The sequence below is a fragment of the Heliangelus exortis genome, chromosome 8 (genome assembly GCF_036169615.1).
Source record: "Heliangelus exortis chromosome 8, bHelExo1.hap1, whole genome shotgun sequence".
Classification (NCBI taxonomy): domain Eukaryota; kingdom Metazoa; phylum Chordata; class Aves; order Apodiformes; family Trochilidae; genus Heliangelus; species Heliangelus exortis.
The window spans coordinates 1,784,895-1,803,760 of record NC_092429.1 but is presented as its reverse complement, the minus strand read 5'-3'; the positions used below and the strand labels follow the sequence as shown (position 1 = coordinate 1,803,760).

Genomic DNA, 18,866 nt, shown 5'->3' with positions numbered 1-18,866 from the left:
CCGGCCCGGGGTTGCGGCGCCTCTTTCGGTGCTGGCAGCGAGGCCGAGCCCCCTCACAGAGCCCAGCGGCTTTCAGCCTCCCCCGAAAGGGAACTGGGAGAGGGCGGCGGGCGCGGCCACTCCGCGGGGCGGGCCGGGGGCGGGGAGTGCGGCGGGGCCTTGGCGGTGCTGCCGGTGGCCCGAGGCGTACCGTGCCCCGCGGCTTCTCCGCCGCCCGCCTCCCCCCTTCCTCCCTCTCTCCCGCCCACCGCCGCGGCTCCCCCCGCACCGTCCCGCTCGCTCGGGTGCTCTGCAAGATGGCGGCAGCAGCCGAGCGCGGCGCGGAGCTGCCCGCGGAGCCGCCGCGGGGGGTTCGGCTGCCGCCGCTGGACCCCGAAGAGGTGACCAGGCGCCTGGCGAGCACTCGCCGGGAGCTGAGCAACAGGCGCAAGATCCTGCTGAGGAACCTGCCCTCCGAGAGCAGCAGCCAGGTACGGCCGCCGCCTCCTCCTCCCCTCAGCCTCCCGGCGGCGTGGCCGTGCTCCCGCTTCGGGCGGGCCGTGCCCGGGGGTGGGGGACCCGTCCCGGGCTGAGGGAGCGGCTGAAACGGGGCTGGCTCCCCAGGGCGGTGCGGGGTTTGCCCTTGTTCCCGGAGGAGTTGGGGAGGGGGGAGGCTGCAGTTCCCTTTCTCCTCCACCCCTTCTTGGGCTTCTCCTCTCGGCACTCGCTTTGGCCGCCGGCATTGTTACCGCCGGGAGCCGCGGTGCCTGCCCGGAGCGGCTCCAGTTTGTCCTCCCCGAGGCGGGAACCGCCGCCCTCATCCTCAGGGGGTGACTCCGGGCTGAGAGGAACGGGGCTCCCCGGTAGCTTTGCGGTCACCTGCCCGCCCTCCTAGGGGAACCGGGAGCGGGCCCCGAGCCGGAGCGTACCCGGGTGCGGGGTACTGTGTACGGGATGGGGCTGTCTGCAGCCAGGTGTGCTAATGAGCAAGGTTAATGAGCGCGTTAATTGCGCCGCTTCCTGAGGAGAAGGAGCGGCCCTGAGCGCAGCTCCAGAGGCGGCGCCTCAGGCAGGTGCGGGGCGGCTCCGCTGCGCCGTCGCTTTCTCTGGAAAAGCAAAGCTTAAAAAAAAAAAAAAAAAAAAAAAGGTTCAAACACGCGGTTGCTTTGGGGTTTTGATTCCTGAGGTGAGCGGTGGGTAGTCGGGGGAAGTGGTTTTTTCCGCAATCTCTTGGCGGTTTAGGAAAATTCCTCTCAAATTACTGCAGTCCGTAGGAGAAGATCGGTGAACTCCTAAACCTAATGCATGTGAGTCAGATTTTGAAGTTATTTAGCTGCACAGCCACTTACCAGATCTGTACCAACTCCAGATATTCAACTTGATGAGTGAGCATTAAAAAAAAAATGCAATTCCAGCTTTTGTTCTCAAACAACTCTGGTGTCTCCTGAAGCACAAGCAGTTTACTGCCCGCGGGTAAGAGCAGCATGTGAGGGTTCATAATTTTCTCCATAATTTCAACAGAAAGGGACCACTCCTTGCAGAGAGAATCTTTCAGCAATCACTGTAATTTGATCAGAATGCCAAGCTTGCCTTTCCTTACGTTTTACCCTCACCTACGTGGTGCCCTTCCTTCTGTTTGGTCTTGCCCTGGTGTGATGGGAGGGAGTCCCAGTTTGAGAAGTGACAGTTTTGCTATGATCCTGCCTGATGATTTACACACCGAGCCTCACCTCTATTTATAACAGCCTAATGACCTAATCAATAGCCAACTTGCAGCTTGGAAAACCTTGCTAATCTTCATCATCTCTTCAAGAAGCCATCACGCATGACTGTTGACAGAAAGGGCTTTCTGGTCTATCACAAGATGCTTGCTGAGGATAGCTGGGACAGGATCACTTTGTCCAACACTCCAACACTTGTGTCACCCTCTCCTGTTGCACACAGTGGGTACTTTATGATTTTCACAGGTGGGCTGGTTAAAAAGCACAGCTCACCTCTATGGAAACCCATCAAGTTGGGCATTGCTTAGTCAAAAAATTCTGCAGGGAAATACTGGCACGAAGGTCAGCTTTGGCAGCCACGCAGGTATTTGGGAAGTTTGCTGTTATGTTTTGATGACTTAAAAGTGGCACTGAGATGCCTTTTTCTCCATCTGTAAGGGTCTGGTTTGCACCTGTTACTAGGCCTTAACAGTACCATCATATACAGATCCTGAAATACAGTTTCAAAAGATGTAATTTTGATTGTTAACTTAGTTGAGCTACTGGTATTGGCATGTAAAGGCAGAATAGTTCTGTATGGAGAAAGTTTCTGTCCTGGAGCAGTTTTGGAAGGGAGAAATATGTCTGTGGGCAAGCATGCTAAGTATCCCTGTGTGTTTGGCTGTGATGCATTTCCAAAAATTACCACCAACATTAACATATCTTATTTGAAATGAACACCCTTGATAAACACTGTGCAGAGGTGTTTTGCCTGCTGTTTTCTTTTTGAAATGATTGGTTAGCCCAGTGAAATCTGATAAACTATTGCTAACCTGGCCAATATATGTACCATCAAGAAAGAGATGAATGTGGTTAAAATGCAACAAAGTCTTCCAGAATAGTTTTCATACATGTAATTATTTATCTCTAATCAGGGGGAGCTGGGTTTGCTGTCATTCATTGTTGCTATGTAGAGAGTGAGGCTAAGATTTATCAAAATAGTTTTCAAACAAGAAATGGCTCTTCTGCTGACACAGATTGGTGGGGATGTTCAGTTTTGTCAGAATGTTCATCGTAGTCAAAATTAGAACAAAACTCCCATTTTTTTTTTGAGGTGAAAGTAGGTCCCTGTTATAGCTACATATTAACTTTTAAAATTTATTACTGTGCTTGTAATCTGCTGTTACCTTGGAAGCTCCACCTGGGTTAAACTGAATTTTTAAAAAAATAATAATAAGGATTGCTCTTGAGGCAATGAATTGAAAGAATGTACCTTAACCATGAAATTTCTGAACCAGAAACCAAAGTACCACACGTTTGTAGTCTTAGAAACCAACCAAACAAATATTGAAGCCTTCAGCACTTTGGGTGCCGGGTGGCTGTTGTTAAGGGGCAAAGGTTGCCCAAGTCTGAATCTTGGCAAGTGGGATTTCTTTCTGAATGCTTTTGGCAACATCTGTGTTCCTACAGAAAGCCAGAGCCTGTTTTTCAGGAGGAAGGACAGCTTGAAGGAAGCACTTCGCAGTCTGTCACACCAAATGAGTCTGCATTCCCTTACCAGCTTTTTTTCTTTGAGGGTCGGTAGGAAACAAATCCAAAGGGGAACAAATGAAGTCAAAATTATGTCAAGAAGATTAATTTTTGCATTGGAGTTTGTAGCTCAAGCTGTAGAGAGAGTATGTGCAGGATTAATATGTCTTGGAGCAGTTCTGTCACTACAGCCAGGGAGAAGAGAATCTTTGTGACAGATCTGCAGTGAACATTTTTATTAGTGCTCTCTCTGCTCTTGAAGGCAAAGTCTCCATTTACTGTTTAGTTGGCAGGTCAGCCTATTTTCTACTGATTTATTATGGTGAAATTTTTCAGAGTTCCCAGTCAGCTCCCCATATTCCTTCTTGTCTGATTCCTCCAGCACGATACCTGAACTGTGCATATTATTAAATTTCTGATTTGATGACCTAAGAATTGACATAGGCTCTTGCTGTGGCCTCTCTTAAATGTGGAGATGAAATCAGTGCAGCTTTTTTTTTACTTTTCAGATTGCTGAACCTATAAAATTAGATAGAAATGCACTTGTTACTGCTCTGCTTCTTCTTAGTTGGGTCACTCTTGTGAGTAAAACAGCTTACCAGATCAGCTCCTGTTTTAACTAATGTGCTTTCCCTCCCTCAGTCCCACGTTTTTCTATCGTTGTAGCTATATGTGAACTCTGTTAAAAGTATTTTGTTCTACTTCAGGGGTGTTCCTTATCCTCTCAGGCTGATCTTGCTGCACCCAAGTTGTGGGAGAGGTGTGGTCTGGTTGCACAGAGAATATGGTGTTCCTGGGTATTATTCTCAATGTACTTCAGATTTTTACATAATGCTGCTGCTCTCTTGAAAAAAATAATTGAGTGCCCAGTGTGGACCAGGCTTCTGCCTTCTCCTGGAGCTTCCCTGCTTACATCTGAGATGTCCCATGCAGGATGTGCTCTCCAGACCAGCTTCCCTCTCTCCTCCCTGCAGCCTTCACAGAACAAACAGCTCAAACTTGCAGATCTTGTGAGAGTGAGGCAGTAGTTTTACCAGAGCAATCATTTTATGGCTTCATTAGGAGCCAAGAAATCCTAGTGGTATGTGATGCCCTCCAGTAAGACAGCCAGGATCATCCCATTGGTTGTGGTCTTTGTGAAAAATGTCAGGTAGTGGGTTTGTTCTTGTCAGCATCAGTATCTGGTGAAGTGTGTAGGCTGATGTTTGTATCAAGAATCGTTACAAAGAGACAAGGAAAAGCTTGGTTGTAGTCTCTCATTCTGGTCAGCACTTGGCAAGGAATTAGCAATGTCTTGGTTGCATTTCTCTTGTGATTGCCTTGTTGTGTGTGCATGCCCAAGAGTCCTTATCTCTGCTGAGTCAGCTAATCCATTTCAGTAGCAAGAAACAGTTGGATCTGATGTTTTAAGTGCCATGTTAAAGGGATGTCTTGCAAATTGAAGGCCCTTGAGCTATCATTAAATGGCTCTGAGGACCCTGGGAGGCAGGAGGGCTGCTCTGGGCAGAGGAAGGGAAGGAAACAATAACTCCTCTCCTTTATTGGTAAGGAGATGCCAAGAACATAGAGATAATCAGAGTGTAAGTGAAATTGTACTTCACTAAATGAGAAGTTTTGTTTGCTGGAGTACTGTATGGCAAGTCAGTCTCTATTTGGTTTGGTTTTTGTAATGACCCCAGTGGACTGGAATTGGTTTTGTTTTCCCCCAAGTCATTGCTTTTTCACTGTTAGTGGTTCCTTATTTATGTCTGTTAAGTGCCAGAGGCTCATAACTGTGACATAACCATCAGTCTTGTACCCCTGGCATGCCAGTGTGGACCCCATGGAACTGCTCTTAGCAAGAACAGACCTTGGTCTGTCTTCCTTGCAAATCATTACTGAGATTTGTAGCAAAATCTCCAGTCTTCACCACTAAAATTAGCTGACCAAGGAGGGCTCTTCCCTTTTTGATGACCCTTTGCAGTGCTGTGGGAGATGCTCTTGCTTTCAGCCATTTTTTTAAAGTGTGCTTAATTATCTTTAAATGCCACCATATTACATTTCTGCTCTTCTCCTTTAACATCTGAGGCCAGGAGATAAATGTTATAGAGGGGTTGTTCTACTTTAATATAGGACATGAAGTAAAGTAGGGCTGAATAATTATTTCAATACCCTGTGGTTCTTCTTTGGCATGAGAGAATCTAAAGCAAGGTGAAACATTTAGGTGTGGATAAGAAAGTGGTGCAGTCCATCTGGGATGAGGGTTTATTTTGTGTTTTGGGACATGATGTACCCATCCAGGTTTTTTTTCACCAGTGTCTGTTCCTGATCAAAAGACAGATCACAGCTTAGCACAATTCTATTTCTAGTGGGCTGGTTTGGCTTTGGTTTTGTGGGTTTGTTTCTTTTTTTCTTTTTCTCCTGGAATTAGCCACAATTTTTCTTCATTCTTTTTTTGATGGAAAGCCTTTAATGAGCTGTGGTGATTTGAGGAAGTGCTTTCTCCCAGCCTGCTGTATGCCAACGTTTAAGTAGAAGGGGCTTTTGTGTTTTAGTTGGTCCTCTGTCACACTGACTGGACATGAAAGGCACACTTGCTGGGTACTGAGGAGCCCTCATGCCTTAGGATGTACATGCTTTTTGATTTTCTTTATAACTTTTCGTTTGATTTCTGCTCTTGATCTCTCAAGTTACCTCTTCTGTGGCTCTTTCACCTTTCATGGAGCTTGCATACCACCCCGTGTACCCAAAATGCTGACATTAAGTTCCATTCCCATTGTGTTCCTCTTACCAACTCACTGATGTGTCTCTGGAAGATCAGAGAAAAACATTTTTTATTCCATGGCCATGAGAAGTTTATTGAGAAACTGTTGTTCTTCAGCCTTAACATTTTCTCATACTACTTTACTGCAGATCTTTGGAGATCTCTTACAAAAGAGAGAGTCAAGTCTCAAACAAAAAGGTTCATCCCAAGGGCAGTTTAGAACTCCAGGCTTGATTTTATTTCAGATATCATAGTTTGTGGATGTGAAGAAGGGAATGTGCTGAGCACAAGCTTCAGGGCATGCCTCAGTGCTCATGGTTCTTGGATGCCTGGGCAGGTAGACATTTGCTAAATATCTTGGAGTTGATCCTCATCCAAGAAATTCCTTTAATGCAACATGGAAAAAAAAAAACAAACAACAACTTGAAAATTTGTCACAGAATAGAACATCCTGTATGGTGTGGTGAGCATAATCTTTGTCTGAAACTTTGTCAGGAGCAAGGGAGGGTTTATCTGGCAGTTGATGTCCAGTTGGTGAAAATTTGAGGATCTCCTACCTCTGTGGTGATTAATGTGCAGGAGAGGTTCTAAATGGAATTTTGCCTCACTCCTTGTGCTTTGTTCTCTAACCTTCTTGTTGGTGCTATGGACTCTGCTTCTTACTTTTCAACAGAGTCTCTGGGATTTTCTCTCTGTAAAAGATTATTATTTTAAACTGTGTTGATGTTCCCTTGTCATATATTTTTTTTTCACAGCAGACTTTTTTTAATATCTGCAACAAACTCCATGTGTCATGCCAGGGACCAGAAGACTTAGAAGTCTAAAATTCAAATTAAATGAACATCTGTTATATCATTTGTAAAGTTTTTTTTCCTGGGAAGTCCTCCTTTTTTTTTTTTTTCCTGCACAAATGAAAACAAAGCCTTTTTTAGTTTTGAGATGATTGAAAACTTCTTTGGTTAACCAAACATGTTATTCAGCTCAACTACCTAAAACATAATTGATTCCCATTCCAAGAATATTGGTTTGAAGTTCAGGCCCTCAGCTACTCACTGAGAGCCAAGTTATAGACCAGACTTGTACAGTGTTTATATTGGAAACACCACTGAAACTTACTGTGGAAATCTGGCCCAGCACCTTTATAATTGTGAAATATTTTTGTCTCTGGAATAACACAATTCAGTATTACACCTTGGGAGAAAAATACTTGGATTTTGGGTGCTGGAAGTATTATATACTTGGTATATATTGATCCAGGTGATAACTGAATATTTCTTGCATATTCCTTTGCTTGCACTGTGAGAACCTGGGTATGAAAAGCTGGTTTAATTTGAAATAATCAATTGAGCTTTACAGATTTGATGAGCAGGGCAAATGTGGCTGTTAATGACTGCCTGCCTTGTTTGCACTGCAGCTAATCAAGCAGCAAGGCTGATCCTCTCCAAGGATGTCCCACTGGAGAGATGCAAATTTCAAACTGATGGAATGTAAAAACACATTTTCAGTTTTTCTACCCAAGACAAGGTAGGACAGGCCAAGAGCTGAACTATTTCAATACCACATTTCTTACAGTAGTAAAGAATACATTCTTTAAAATATCTTCATCCTTCAACTGCCTTTGATATATTTGGGTTTGCTTTTTCTGTTGATTAAGTAGGGACTGAATATTTTCTAGCTGGGATTTTAATTTTTACTGAAGATAAGATTAACTACCTTTCCAAGTCTGCTTTTAAGAGCTTCCAAGGTTTAAGGGGCTGTGTGTAGCTAAGCACTATTGATGACATTTCTGCTCCAAGCTGTTCAGTGAGAGCTGCTGGCATGGCCCACGGGGTTGTGCAACTGCTGGGGCTCTGAGCAAGCTCCTTCCTCTGTTTTCTCTCCTCCTCTCAGTTTCTGCTCCATGTACCATCCTTGCTTTGGCTTTTAGCTTACAGTATTAGTTGTCAAAACACTCCACCCTGGTGCTCCTGGCAGCAGGACCTTCTGCATCTTAAGAGGATGTTCCCATTTTGTTTAGACTTAACATGTGTAGCTGTCAGGCACTTTTTTTAAAAACCAGTAGATTAACCTTTTAGGAGAAGTGTGTGTTGTTGTTTTTTTTAAACCATATGTGGACCAAACACTAAGGGTGTCCAGGCCTGGTCAACAGACTGTGTGTGGATATGGTGAGTGTGGGCAGAGTGGTGGCAGCTGGGGGGACAGCCACAGCTTGCCTGTAGTACCACCTCTGGGTATCTTACTTCTGCATTGCTAAACCTGGTGTGACAAATCCCAGACTGGTTTGGGTTGGAAGGGACCTTAAAGCTCCTCCAGTGCCCCCCCTGCCATGGTCAGGGACACCTCCCCCAGCCCAGGGTGCTCCAAGCCCCATCCAACCTTCAACACTGCCAGGGATGGGGCAGCCACAGCTTCTCTGGGCACCCAGGGACTCAGCAGTCAGGGCTCTCTGCCTGGTGAGCTCCCAGCATGGCCAGGCTGACCCAGGGAGGGTGAAAGGTTTTCCTGACATGTCCTTGATGGGGGCAGCAGGTCCTGGTGGGGCTGGGGATGAGGGGACTGAGCTCCCTGGATGCATCCACCAGAAGAGGGAAGGAACTGCAGCTGTTTGTTTCTGCTGTGCCCAGGGGAACAGCCCTCTGCTTACATTCCATGGAAGTTAATAGGGTCACACCAGAGGATGAATATACCTGACTTGGATGACACTTCTCTCCCAGAGTAAACTCTCCCTCCTGGCCCAAATTCTGCTTCCACCAAAGGGCCCAGCTCTGTGGTACTGGTGATGCACAGCTAGAGCCAGTTATGTGCAGAACCCAGAAGTGTTCTTGTTGCTTTCCCTCTGAGCTCTCAGGGGTAGAAGCTGTTAACATTAAAATGGTAGCAGTGTTTTGTTCTTTTCTAGCAGACCCAAGTTCTGGGAAGGCAAAGTTTCTTCTTCTGTTGAAGGTTAAGTTTAGAGAAGTGCCCAGAGTTCCAAAGCTGGCTCCATATTTTTGAAAATATTATGAAGAATCTTATTCTACTGTACCCATTTACATACCTGTTGGAGTTTGCTTAAGATTGGACATAGCATTTTATTTTTGTATCTTGTCACTGTCTTGATGTGAAAAATGATTTCTCTGAGCTCCAACACAAACACAATTCCAGAGGGAAAGGCTCAGCCCTGCCACGGGGCCATGAAAGCACAAGAACAAGCAGCACCCTTGCACAAACTATTGAAAAAACTGTGGGAATTGGTGTTAAAATCTTTACAACAATGACTTTGCTTAAATTATGTTTTCATTTTCAACCTTCCTGATGGTCTCACCACTTTTTACATGAGCCCTGATGATTTTTTTATCCCATGTTCACTGCAGGCTGTTTTTCCTCTGGATCAAAGTTTCAAACAGTGACTGGGAAATCATGTGGAATCATCTGATCCACAGACAACTTTCAAAAGAGCATTCAGAGCTGCTTGAAATAATATCTCCTGCTACTCAATCGTGTAAACATTTTTGGCATCACTTTTGTAAAATAGCATAGGAAATAAAAAAGGTAAATATGTTCCTCTTTTTCTAAGAGGGGACAGGAATCACTTTGGTGCCACAGTACAGCTGAGCAAAACTGTGCAGAAAGTCTCTCCTGACTGAGACTGAATTATTGCCACAGTCCCATCCCCTACCTGCCTTGAATCTTTGTGGTGTCCCTTGCTGCATGTTGCTTTTCAGAAACCACATCCTTATCACAGCTGATAAGAGGGCTGCTGGTAGCTGGAGAAAAGCTGCCATATTTTATTAATGTAGTATTTGACAGGTGTTAGCTGGTGAAACTAGAGATTGCTCTTTGCTGGGCTAAAAGGTATGCACCTGATACCACTCATGGAGAACCCAATTAACCCCTAGCTCCCTATATATTGAATTAGAAAACTGGCAAGTAAGCTGGGCTGCTGCAAATTGCCTGCAGCTGGACTTCCAGACCAAGTTGGTTGATTATTTTCTTCACTCAGGTGGTCTTCTTGCTATTTTTTGTGGAATTTCTGCAACTATATATGGACATATATGATATATATGCATGTATCCACATTGCTACTCATAGTTTCTTCTTGGGGGTGATTAATGTTCCTCAGTGCATTCATGCCACTGAACTAAGCATAGTTTGTGGGGTTTGTAATTCCTTTTGTTGGGGAATACCTATGGAAAACTGGCACACACCTCTTAGGCTTGCTCCTTGATCCCATCCCTGCTCTCTCCCCATTAATTATTGGGAGCAAATAATGCTCTTGGGATGGATTCTTCATTGACCATCTGTGCAGTAATTGATAGAGGATACTTTCCAGGGGGTAACCTGGGCACAATTATCTGCTGATTGAAAGAATAGTCATTATTAAAAGAGCAAAAAAATTCTGTTAAAGTGAACTGGAGCACTCAGAGGAGACTGAAGCAACTGATGAATTTTTGGAGAGCATTGCCTGCTCTCAGGAAATGGTGTGATGTGATGCTGCCAGTATTTCTTGTCTGGGTGGTATTTTAACTATGCTGGCTGCACTTGGGGGAAATGGAGTGGGGTTTGCTGGTGGAGGAACTGGGATGTTATTTGTCTTTATCAAAAGATTAAGTCAAATAAAGAGAGCCAAACAGGACACCCTGTTGTGCTTATGTGACTTTATATTGTGAAAAATAAGTGAACCCAATTCAGCAAGCTGGTGTTTATATGAGATAAAAACGTTGCTGCAGTAGAACCAGCTTCTTTAAAAACAAATATTTGATACTGTTTCTATGGTGAGATTTTTTGTTTATTGGGAAGGCTTTTCATTTTGGTTTGTGGTTTTTTGGTTGGTTTTTTTTAATGAAGATGAATTTATACACTTATTTGGTCTAGTGAATTATTTATCTGATGTCAGAAGAAAACTTTCACTTCACCTTCTTTTGGCTACTGGCTTGGAGTTCCTTTGCTTACCTTTTCAGTGTCCCTCCTTCCCTGATGTCACTTGTACTTTTCTCTTTCAGGAAATCCATGACTTATTTAAAGATTTTGAAATCAAGTATTGCTATGTGGACAGGAATAAAAGAACAGGTAAGGATTCAGAGACTTCAGTGTCCTAAGTTTCCATTCTGTGAGGAAAGCAGTGAGGAACTTCATCTGTCATGTCTGAAGCCATCAGTTTCTGTGCCATCACATAACTTGTCCCTCAGTCCTTTTTTTGGCTGTGTAGTTTGTCCCTTTCTACAGAAGTCATTGGAGAGCTGGAAACTTTACTGGTGCCAGCCAGAAGTAGAGTGACCCACTGCAGTATCTCTTAGGTGTGTGCCCTTAGGGAGTGGCTCTTTGGGACAAAGGTGACCTCAACTGTCTGATTTCCTTTGAAAAATCAGTCCTGAGCCCTCTCTGAGGACAAACCACATGTGACATGATCAGAGGAAAACACACCCAGCTCCAGGTGCATTTGTGTTAGGTAATACAAGCCAGGAGCAATATATTAGAGGAATACTGGAGTCTTTGAAGAAAATGTTGTCCTGAGTAAAATCCTGAATTATTTAAGTCTGCTCTTGGTTTTACAAATCACATTTCTAAGTAGGGGATTCGTGGATTTTTAGTGCTTGTGAGGTGCAGAGATGGACAAATGTTTCTCTACATTCCTGTCCTTCCAAACCACCACAGGTCCCCCAGCCTGGGCAAGGTGACCTCCAGAGGTCCCTCATCCAGTCTGGGATTCTGTGAAATACTTTACAAAGAGAAAACCCCAACAAGATCCAGTAACCCCAAAGTTCTGTGAAATACTTTACAAAGACAAAACCCCAACAAGATCCAGTAACCCCAAAGTGGGGATTTATGGATTCTGTCTTCAAAGACACTCAGTAGAATAAGCAATGTGTTGACTTCAGTATGAAATGTAATTGCTTTTTGTTTCCTATATGTAGAATTTTGTTGCTTTACACATAATGAGGTTGTGTGCTTGTTTCTTTAGTCACTTTTTGAGTTAATTACTCCTGATTCCAGCTGATGATGTCCAATTTTCAAATATGTCATACAGCCTATCTGTGTCTGTTGCATCTTCAAAGTAACTCCCAAACTCTTTTTCTGCCTTGCAGTTTTTTGAGGATGGGTGTAGCAATTATCTCTGGAGGTGGAGTAATTCCCTCTCTAGCTGGGGAGTAGCTGTGGCAGGTGGTGTAAATTTTTTTTTTGGGTTTCTTTCAGCCTTTGTGACTCTGTTAAATGGAGAGCAAGCTCAGAATGCCATCCAGAAGTTCCACCATTCCTCTCTTAGGGGAAAAGAGATATCTGTGCAGCTCCAGCCCACAGATGCTTTGCTCTGCATTACTAATTTGCCCATTTCATTCACCTTGGAAGAGTTTGAAGAACTGGTGCGTGCCTATGGCAACGTGGAGAGGTGTTTTTTGGTCTACAGTGAACTTACTGGGCACTCCAAGGGCTATGGCTTTGTGGAATATATGAAGAAAGACTCTGCTGCAAAAGCCAGGCTGGAACTGCTGGGGAAACAGCTGGAGGAGAGCACTCTCTTTGCACAGTGGATGGATGTGAACCAGCTGACCACAAATCTTATTCACTCCAAGTGCCTTTGTGTGGATAAATTGCAAAAAGACTACACTGATCCAAAAGAACTGCTCCAGACTTTCTCCCTGAAGTACAAACCAGTTTTCTGCCAGGTATGTTGCATTTGTGTCTTTGGGAAGAGCATGGTCACCATCTAAGGAGCTCAGTATTTCCATCCTCACTGCTTGCTCTCTTACCCTTGGATTTTCCACTTCAGTAGTGAAAGTGCCAAGAAAACGTTCATAGGACAGCTCCTCATCATCTGTTTTATTGAAAATAATTTTAGAAATGTTTTAGAGAGCTTTTGAAGTAAAGCCTGAGAAAGGTTTTATTATCAGTGAAGGAAGTTTGAATACCAGAGTTTGAATATCACAAGTGCAACAGTTTAAATGATGGAGAATCTGTATTTATATGTCTATAATTAATCAAGTTAAGAAACCTCTGCAAATACCTAATGTATTTTTTCTCTCCTAACTGAGGAAGATGCAGGCTTGGGATTTCATAGTTGCTCTGGTAGAAAGGATTCACCTTTTGGAAAGCTTGCAGGTGCAGGAGAGGTAGATCCTTCCTACATTTTGGAAATACAAAAGCTTCCTTCTCATCTTCCTGGCTGGTGAGATACTTGACCACAAATGGTGCTTGTACAAGTTTGCAGATCACAGAGCCATAAATAAGCAGTAGACTTATTTGCTTTGTAGTCACAGGGCTGGGTTGGACTTCAGTTGTTTCGTTGTTTTCTGTCTTTTTCCTGAAGTAGCTTGGAAGGCTGCCCAGGGATTAGCTGCAGGGAGGAGTGATCAGAGATCTCAGCATCTCCACTCTGGAAGGTCCAGCAAGCTGCTGAGTCTGACCACCTGCAGGCCATCCCATTTTTCCTGGTGCTCTTTCCAAGCCCCTGTAATTTGGAGTTGGCTAAAGCCCATCCTTATTCTTGTTTGCTCCAAATACACCAGGAGCTGCCTCTGTTGGAAGTAACTCTTCCCAGACACTGCCCATCCCTTGTTATTTTGTTGTTGTTTCCTCATTGAATGTCCAGCTTCACCTCGCTGGTGACTGGACTGAGGAGTCTCTGCTCTCCACTGTTTTCTTCCTGTAAGAAGGTATTAAACACTGTAATCAAGTCAACTTGCTCAGTCTTTAATTAGCTAAACAGATTAATCTTTTAAAGTCTTTTACTTCAGGGCACTTTTCCAGCTGTCAGATAATCTGGAGGCTGTTATCAGCTCCCCCAACCATTTTTCAACATTCTTTTCAAATTCTGAAGTTCAAAGAGCAACAGGCTGCTTCAATAAAGATGTTTCCCATATCCAGGATTCTGCTCTGGGCTTAAAATTTGACTTTTATCTTTCTTCTGCAGTCAGAATGATACCTGGGTCTCACCTGGGGTAGGTGAGGAGGGTCTCTTTATGGATGCATTCTATCAGTAAGTGGCACTAAATACATATTTCTGCAAAAGACAGGATTTAAACACTCTGCTGTTGAATTAGGAAAGAGGCACCTAAAAATATATCCAAGAAAATATTCTTGGCACTTTTTCATACCACCTCTCACTTGAGTAAGAAGCTGTCAGGGGTAGGTAAAACAGGTAATTCAAATTTGATAAATAAAGGTTGGACCAGGTGATCCTTGAGGTCCCTTCTAACCTGACATTCTATGAAATGAGAAGGCAAAGACAGTAAATGAATTCTCATCCCAGTAGTGCTAATTAATTATGAGTGAGATGGCCTAAAAATGAAGCACAAAAAAAAGGAGAGGGAGAAAGACAAGGAACTCTGGAAAAGTGGGCTTGATCTGATGGGTAGAGACAAAAGAGGAGAACTGAGAGAGGGCATGGGAGGGAGAGACCATTGGGGAGGGAATTTCAGTAGGGAATGACTGGGAAGAGTCCTTTGTCTGGAAAACTCCTGGAAAAATGAATAGATTTTTTAAAAAACAGTTAAAATGTTCACACACTTTCTTAGTGTTTTACATCTTTGTGACTGCAGTTTCTCCTTTCCATTTGCTGGTCTTGGCCACTCCAGCTGTCACCCCACTCCTGCACTCAGATTTTCCCCCTGCTGGGGTCACCTTGATGCTTTTTCCCAACTTCTGGGAATGGTTTTTTTAACACTGCTGCCTTCATGGCTTAGTTAGTCCTGCTGGTAACTGATGCTGTGTTTCCTTGTAAAAATACCTTCTTCTACCTAAAATTCTTGGGTGAACTCATGAAATAAATAAACTCTGATGCATTTAGTTCTGTTCCAGAGTCAACATTTTTTGGAAACAAAATTGATTTCTCCTTTATTGTGTCAGGAAGAGCAGAAGACTTCTATGTGGATCTTAGAAAAATGGCATTTTCAGGGCTTACAGGAATATGGTTTGTCCTTTACACCACAAAGTTGACCAGAAAACCTTATTCCTTTCTTACATCAACTTTAAATTGCCATTACATCTCCCCAATTACCTGTATAGGGACAGAGGGCTTTTCTTCACTACTTGGGAAGTTTAAAAATTCCTGGTCTGTTTGCAAGGAGCTGCACATGGTCAGGGAGCTTTGAACTGTGCATGAAACTACAGCATGTTCCAGAGCTGTAAACCATTCTCTTTAGAAATACTTCAGCTTCAGTGCAGCTAAACTGATGTCAAAATAAACTGTATTATTTCACATAGACACACACACATATCTGTAACTATATACATGGCATATATATATCTGGGTGTGTATTTATAAATCAAAATATGTGTGCTCTCCAGAACTCTTCCCAGGGAGACCACTCTTGAACTTTGGCACTGAAGATCTGACCACCTTCTTTTCCTTCCAAATCTTTGTCATTTTTATTTCAGCTGTCACTGTAAGTTTATGGGACCTAATAGTTAGGAACAGGTTGTGTTTATCCAGTGAAATCTAGAGGAGATTTCTTCCACACCAGAGCTGGTCTCAGGACATCATTTCTGTTCATTTTGGGACTGGAGATTTTTGGCTAAGCTTTATTCCCTCCTGTCTCACTCCCTTTTCTTTTTTCTTTTTCTTTTTCTTTTTTTTTTCCTGTTTGATTTAAATCTGCTCATCCTGCTGTAAAACTCTGCAAACAAAGGACAGAGCATTGTTTGACACATAAGCCTGTTTCCAGTCTGCTTGATTGATCAGTCTGGCATCTTCTCTTGGCATTAAATACAACCACAGACTTCATGTTCTCCTGAAAGGGGGTAAATATCAGTGGAATTTGCATTGTTACACTGTTTCAGCAGCTACCACGTAGTACCCTGAATGACATTTTTATTATTGTAGGCTTTAAAACTGAACAATAATGAGTTTATCACTCTTGCCCTGCAAAAATAAAAATAAAAGATTACTGTAGCACATGGCTGTGTTTGCAGCTGCATTCTCATTCTCATCTTTATTCTGAAAATGTGTGTTAAATACATCTCATAGCTCAGGTTCTCAACCAGATCAGGGTGAAGTGAAGGTGGTAAATCAAAGAGACAGAGCCAAGCACAAACTGAAGCTGTGATACATCTGGCATATTGAGAAAGGAACATGGTGATTTGGGTAGAATGCCAGATGCCAGCTGTTTGCAAAGCATCTTGCAAGGGGCAGGTGGAAAAATATTGCAGTTCCTGAAATTCTGCCTTTTGCTGAGTGTCCTGTGAAATGTTTCAGTTTGCTCAGGATGAAGACAGTTGCATTGGTGACTTTGCAGTGGTTGAGTATGAAACTGCAGAGCAGGCTGAGGAGGTGCAAGAAGTCACTGATGGGATGACTGTCAAAGGGAAGAGACTCCAGGTGTCCTACTGTGCTCCAGGAGCTCCAGGCAGAAGCACCTTAGCAGCACTGATAGCAGCCCAAAGGATGGTAAAATATTTACAAATCTGTTTTTAGAATGTGTTTGCTACACCTTGAGCAGCTCAGAGGGATTTGGGCTTCAGGAAAACTGAGCCAAGCTTTTGGAAGCATTTTTAATTTTTTTATTTTATCTAATCAGCCCAGCTCTGTCTCCTTCCTAGGAAAAGCATTGCCTTGTTCTGCCAGGAGGAAGGGTAAAACGTGGCCATCAGAGATGACAAAACTACATTTAACATAGCTCTGGGATTTTAGTAAATCTAATTTTCTGTATGAGCAATTGTTCCAGTTCAAAACAAAAGTAACTGTAAGGGGAGTCATTTGACAAGATAAAACCTAGTTTAAAACGTAGAGGCAAGAATTTATCAATTTTTAAGTTAATTTTCAAGGTGGGAGAAATAGTTGAATTTCATGCTTGATATATAGAAGAAAGCTTTTTACACCCACGTGTCTTATCAAATTATCTCCTGGAAAATTGGATGTGATAAGTGTTTCATGATGCTGCCTTAAAAGTAGAAGCAGAACATTCTCATTACTTCAGCCAGCTTTATCCCACATCTTTGTAAAAGAGATGAGTGGGGCTGTTGTAAGAAAGTGTGTGGTGTTCATGTTAACAGGGCCTTTCATGTTCCCTTTTGTTGATAACACTGCCATGGTTTAAGGGGGGAAAAAAAAAAAAAAAAAAAAGAAATGTGCCTCAGGAAGAAGAATCCACTTGAAGTTTTGAGGGGATAGTTTGTTAGGTGTTTATTTTGGGGGAGAAGGAGTGGGAACCAGGGGAGGACACAGTAGGCTTATTTTCTGTGTAAAATGTAATGTGTACTTCACCATCACAGCAGTGTGAAGGGTTGAAATGTCTTCTTTGTTTTCTCTTAATTGGAGATGAGGAACAATAGGAAAGGTTTGCTTCCAGAGCCAAATCCAGTGCAGATCATGAAAAGTTTCAATAATCCAGCAATGTTGCAAATGCTCCTCCAGCCCCAGCTGCGTGGCCATGCTGTTAAACCTGGTAAGTTGTTTAAAAACCATTGTTTTAAACCTGTTCTTGGTGATAAAAGCCTTTTTTCAGCCAAGGGGGAAAGCAGTTTCAAATCCATGCACTCTTGCAGTGTGTTTGTGTAGACATTTCCATGTTTTCTGAAAGCAAAAGCCCCAGGTGGATTGCCTCACTGTTGTGTTTGGGTAAAATTCAGTGTTACCTAAAAATACCTTCATAGTAACTCTGTGGTCTCTGAATATTTGTATTAGAAATGGGTTTACAATTAAATGCCTTTTTGCAGACATGATAAAAAATGCCACTTTGAAATCTGATTCTGCTTCTGAGTGTTGCAGGTTGAGTCTTTTCTCCTGTTGATTCCAATGTAAATTCACTTGGATGCTGCCATGGCTGTGCACAGCATTTTGTGACAGCAGGAGCCAGCAATATTTTTCTGTCTTCTCATTTGGGTGGATGTGAATAAACATTGTTGTGGGTGTTGTGAATAAACATATAAACCCCAACCTTACCACATTTCAAATGCTGAAAGTATTAGGAGCAGGAATGAGATAATTTGAAGGGTCAAGTGGGAGGCAGCTATGAGTGTGGAGCATGATCAACTGGCAGAAACACAGAAATTGTGTTTGGAGTGACCTCTTTAGTGAAGAAACACTTCAACTAATGCTGGAGGTGGTTCTGCATTTCTGTGTGAAGCTCTCAGCTCTAGAGGAGCCACCTTCAGAGTTCATTTGAACCCTTTTTTTGTTGTTGTTGTTGTTAATTGCAGCTCAGAGCTGGCTGTAGTAAAAAGTTTCTTTGTAGTGAGTTTTAGCACACTGGAAAACTTCATGGAAACCAAATCTGAAAAATAAAGCTTTGGTAAAGATCTTTGCTTGCCTAATTTATAAAACACTGCCACTTTTTCTTGTGTTTCTAAAGCAGTTCTTGGAGCATCTGCAGGTTTACCTCACCTCATAAATTCAGCAGTTGGCCCACCCTTTTTGCAGCTGAACAAAGTTCATCAGGTATGTGCTGAAGTTTCTTTGGTCAAAATAGATGTTTGTGGAGAACTGAGCCTGAAAAAGATTCTCAGAGTTTATAAGAATTACAACTAAAAGCTGTCTTTAAGAAAAGCAGTCTATTATGGGATGCCTGTGGGGGTGTAAGAGGTTGTGCTTGCTGTGTTTTCTCTTAATGGAGCTTCTGATTTGCCAACACTTGCTGACACAGAGACAACTTCCCATTACAGGCAAAAAAATCTTCTTTAAATGAGAGACTGAGGAGTATGGCACATCCATTTCTCTTGGAGCTGCTCAGACACACTTCCTGTAGAGACTTGATACTTTTATCTTATTTATTTTTATCTTATTCAAGCCAACAAGCTTAGCAGCATTATCTTCATTTTAAACCTTGCAGGAAGGAAAATGTGCTGTATGTGCCATCAAAAATAGTGATTTGGAGAAGTTACTGCTTAGTCCAAAAATTCCTGAGGTTCTAAGCTGGATAAAGTGGTCTCAGGGTATCTGTAATTCCAGATGGACACCAGAATTTCTGGAAGATACTCTAAAGGATATTTGGGATGAGTTT

General features: G+C 43.0%; 1 protein-coding gene across 6 annotated transcripts in view; it reads left to right on the top strand.

Moving 5' to 3' along the window:
- The first annotated feature begins 130 nt into the window (after nt 1-130).
- Nucleotides 131-18,866, top strand: part of RAVER2 (ribonucleoprotein, PTB binding 2) — a 30,752-nt gene continuing 12,016 nt past the window's right edge. For 2 of the 6 annotated variants that reach the window (XM_071749925.1, XM_071749926.1), the window contains exons 1-6: nt 193-470; nt 10,935-11,001; nt 12,127-12,596; nt 16,124-16,315; nt 17,186-17,312; nt 18,219-18,304. In XM_071749925.1, coding sequence (XP_071606026.1) covers nt 297-470; nt 10,935-11,001; nt 12,127-12,596; nt 16,124-16,315; nt 17,186-17,312; nt 18,219-18,304 — 1,116 coding nt within the window. In that variant the 5' untranslated portion in view covers nt 193-296. Of the gene's footprint in view, nt 471-10,934; nt 11,002-12,126; nt 12,597-16,123; nt 16,316-17,185; nt 17,313-18,218; nt 18,305-18,866 lie in introns of all 6 variants that reach the window. The other 4 variants (XM_071749928.1, XM_071749924.1, XM_071749923.1 and 1 more) reach the window with 4 other exon arrangements.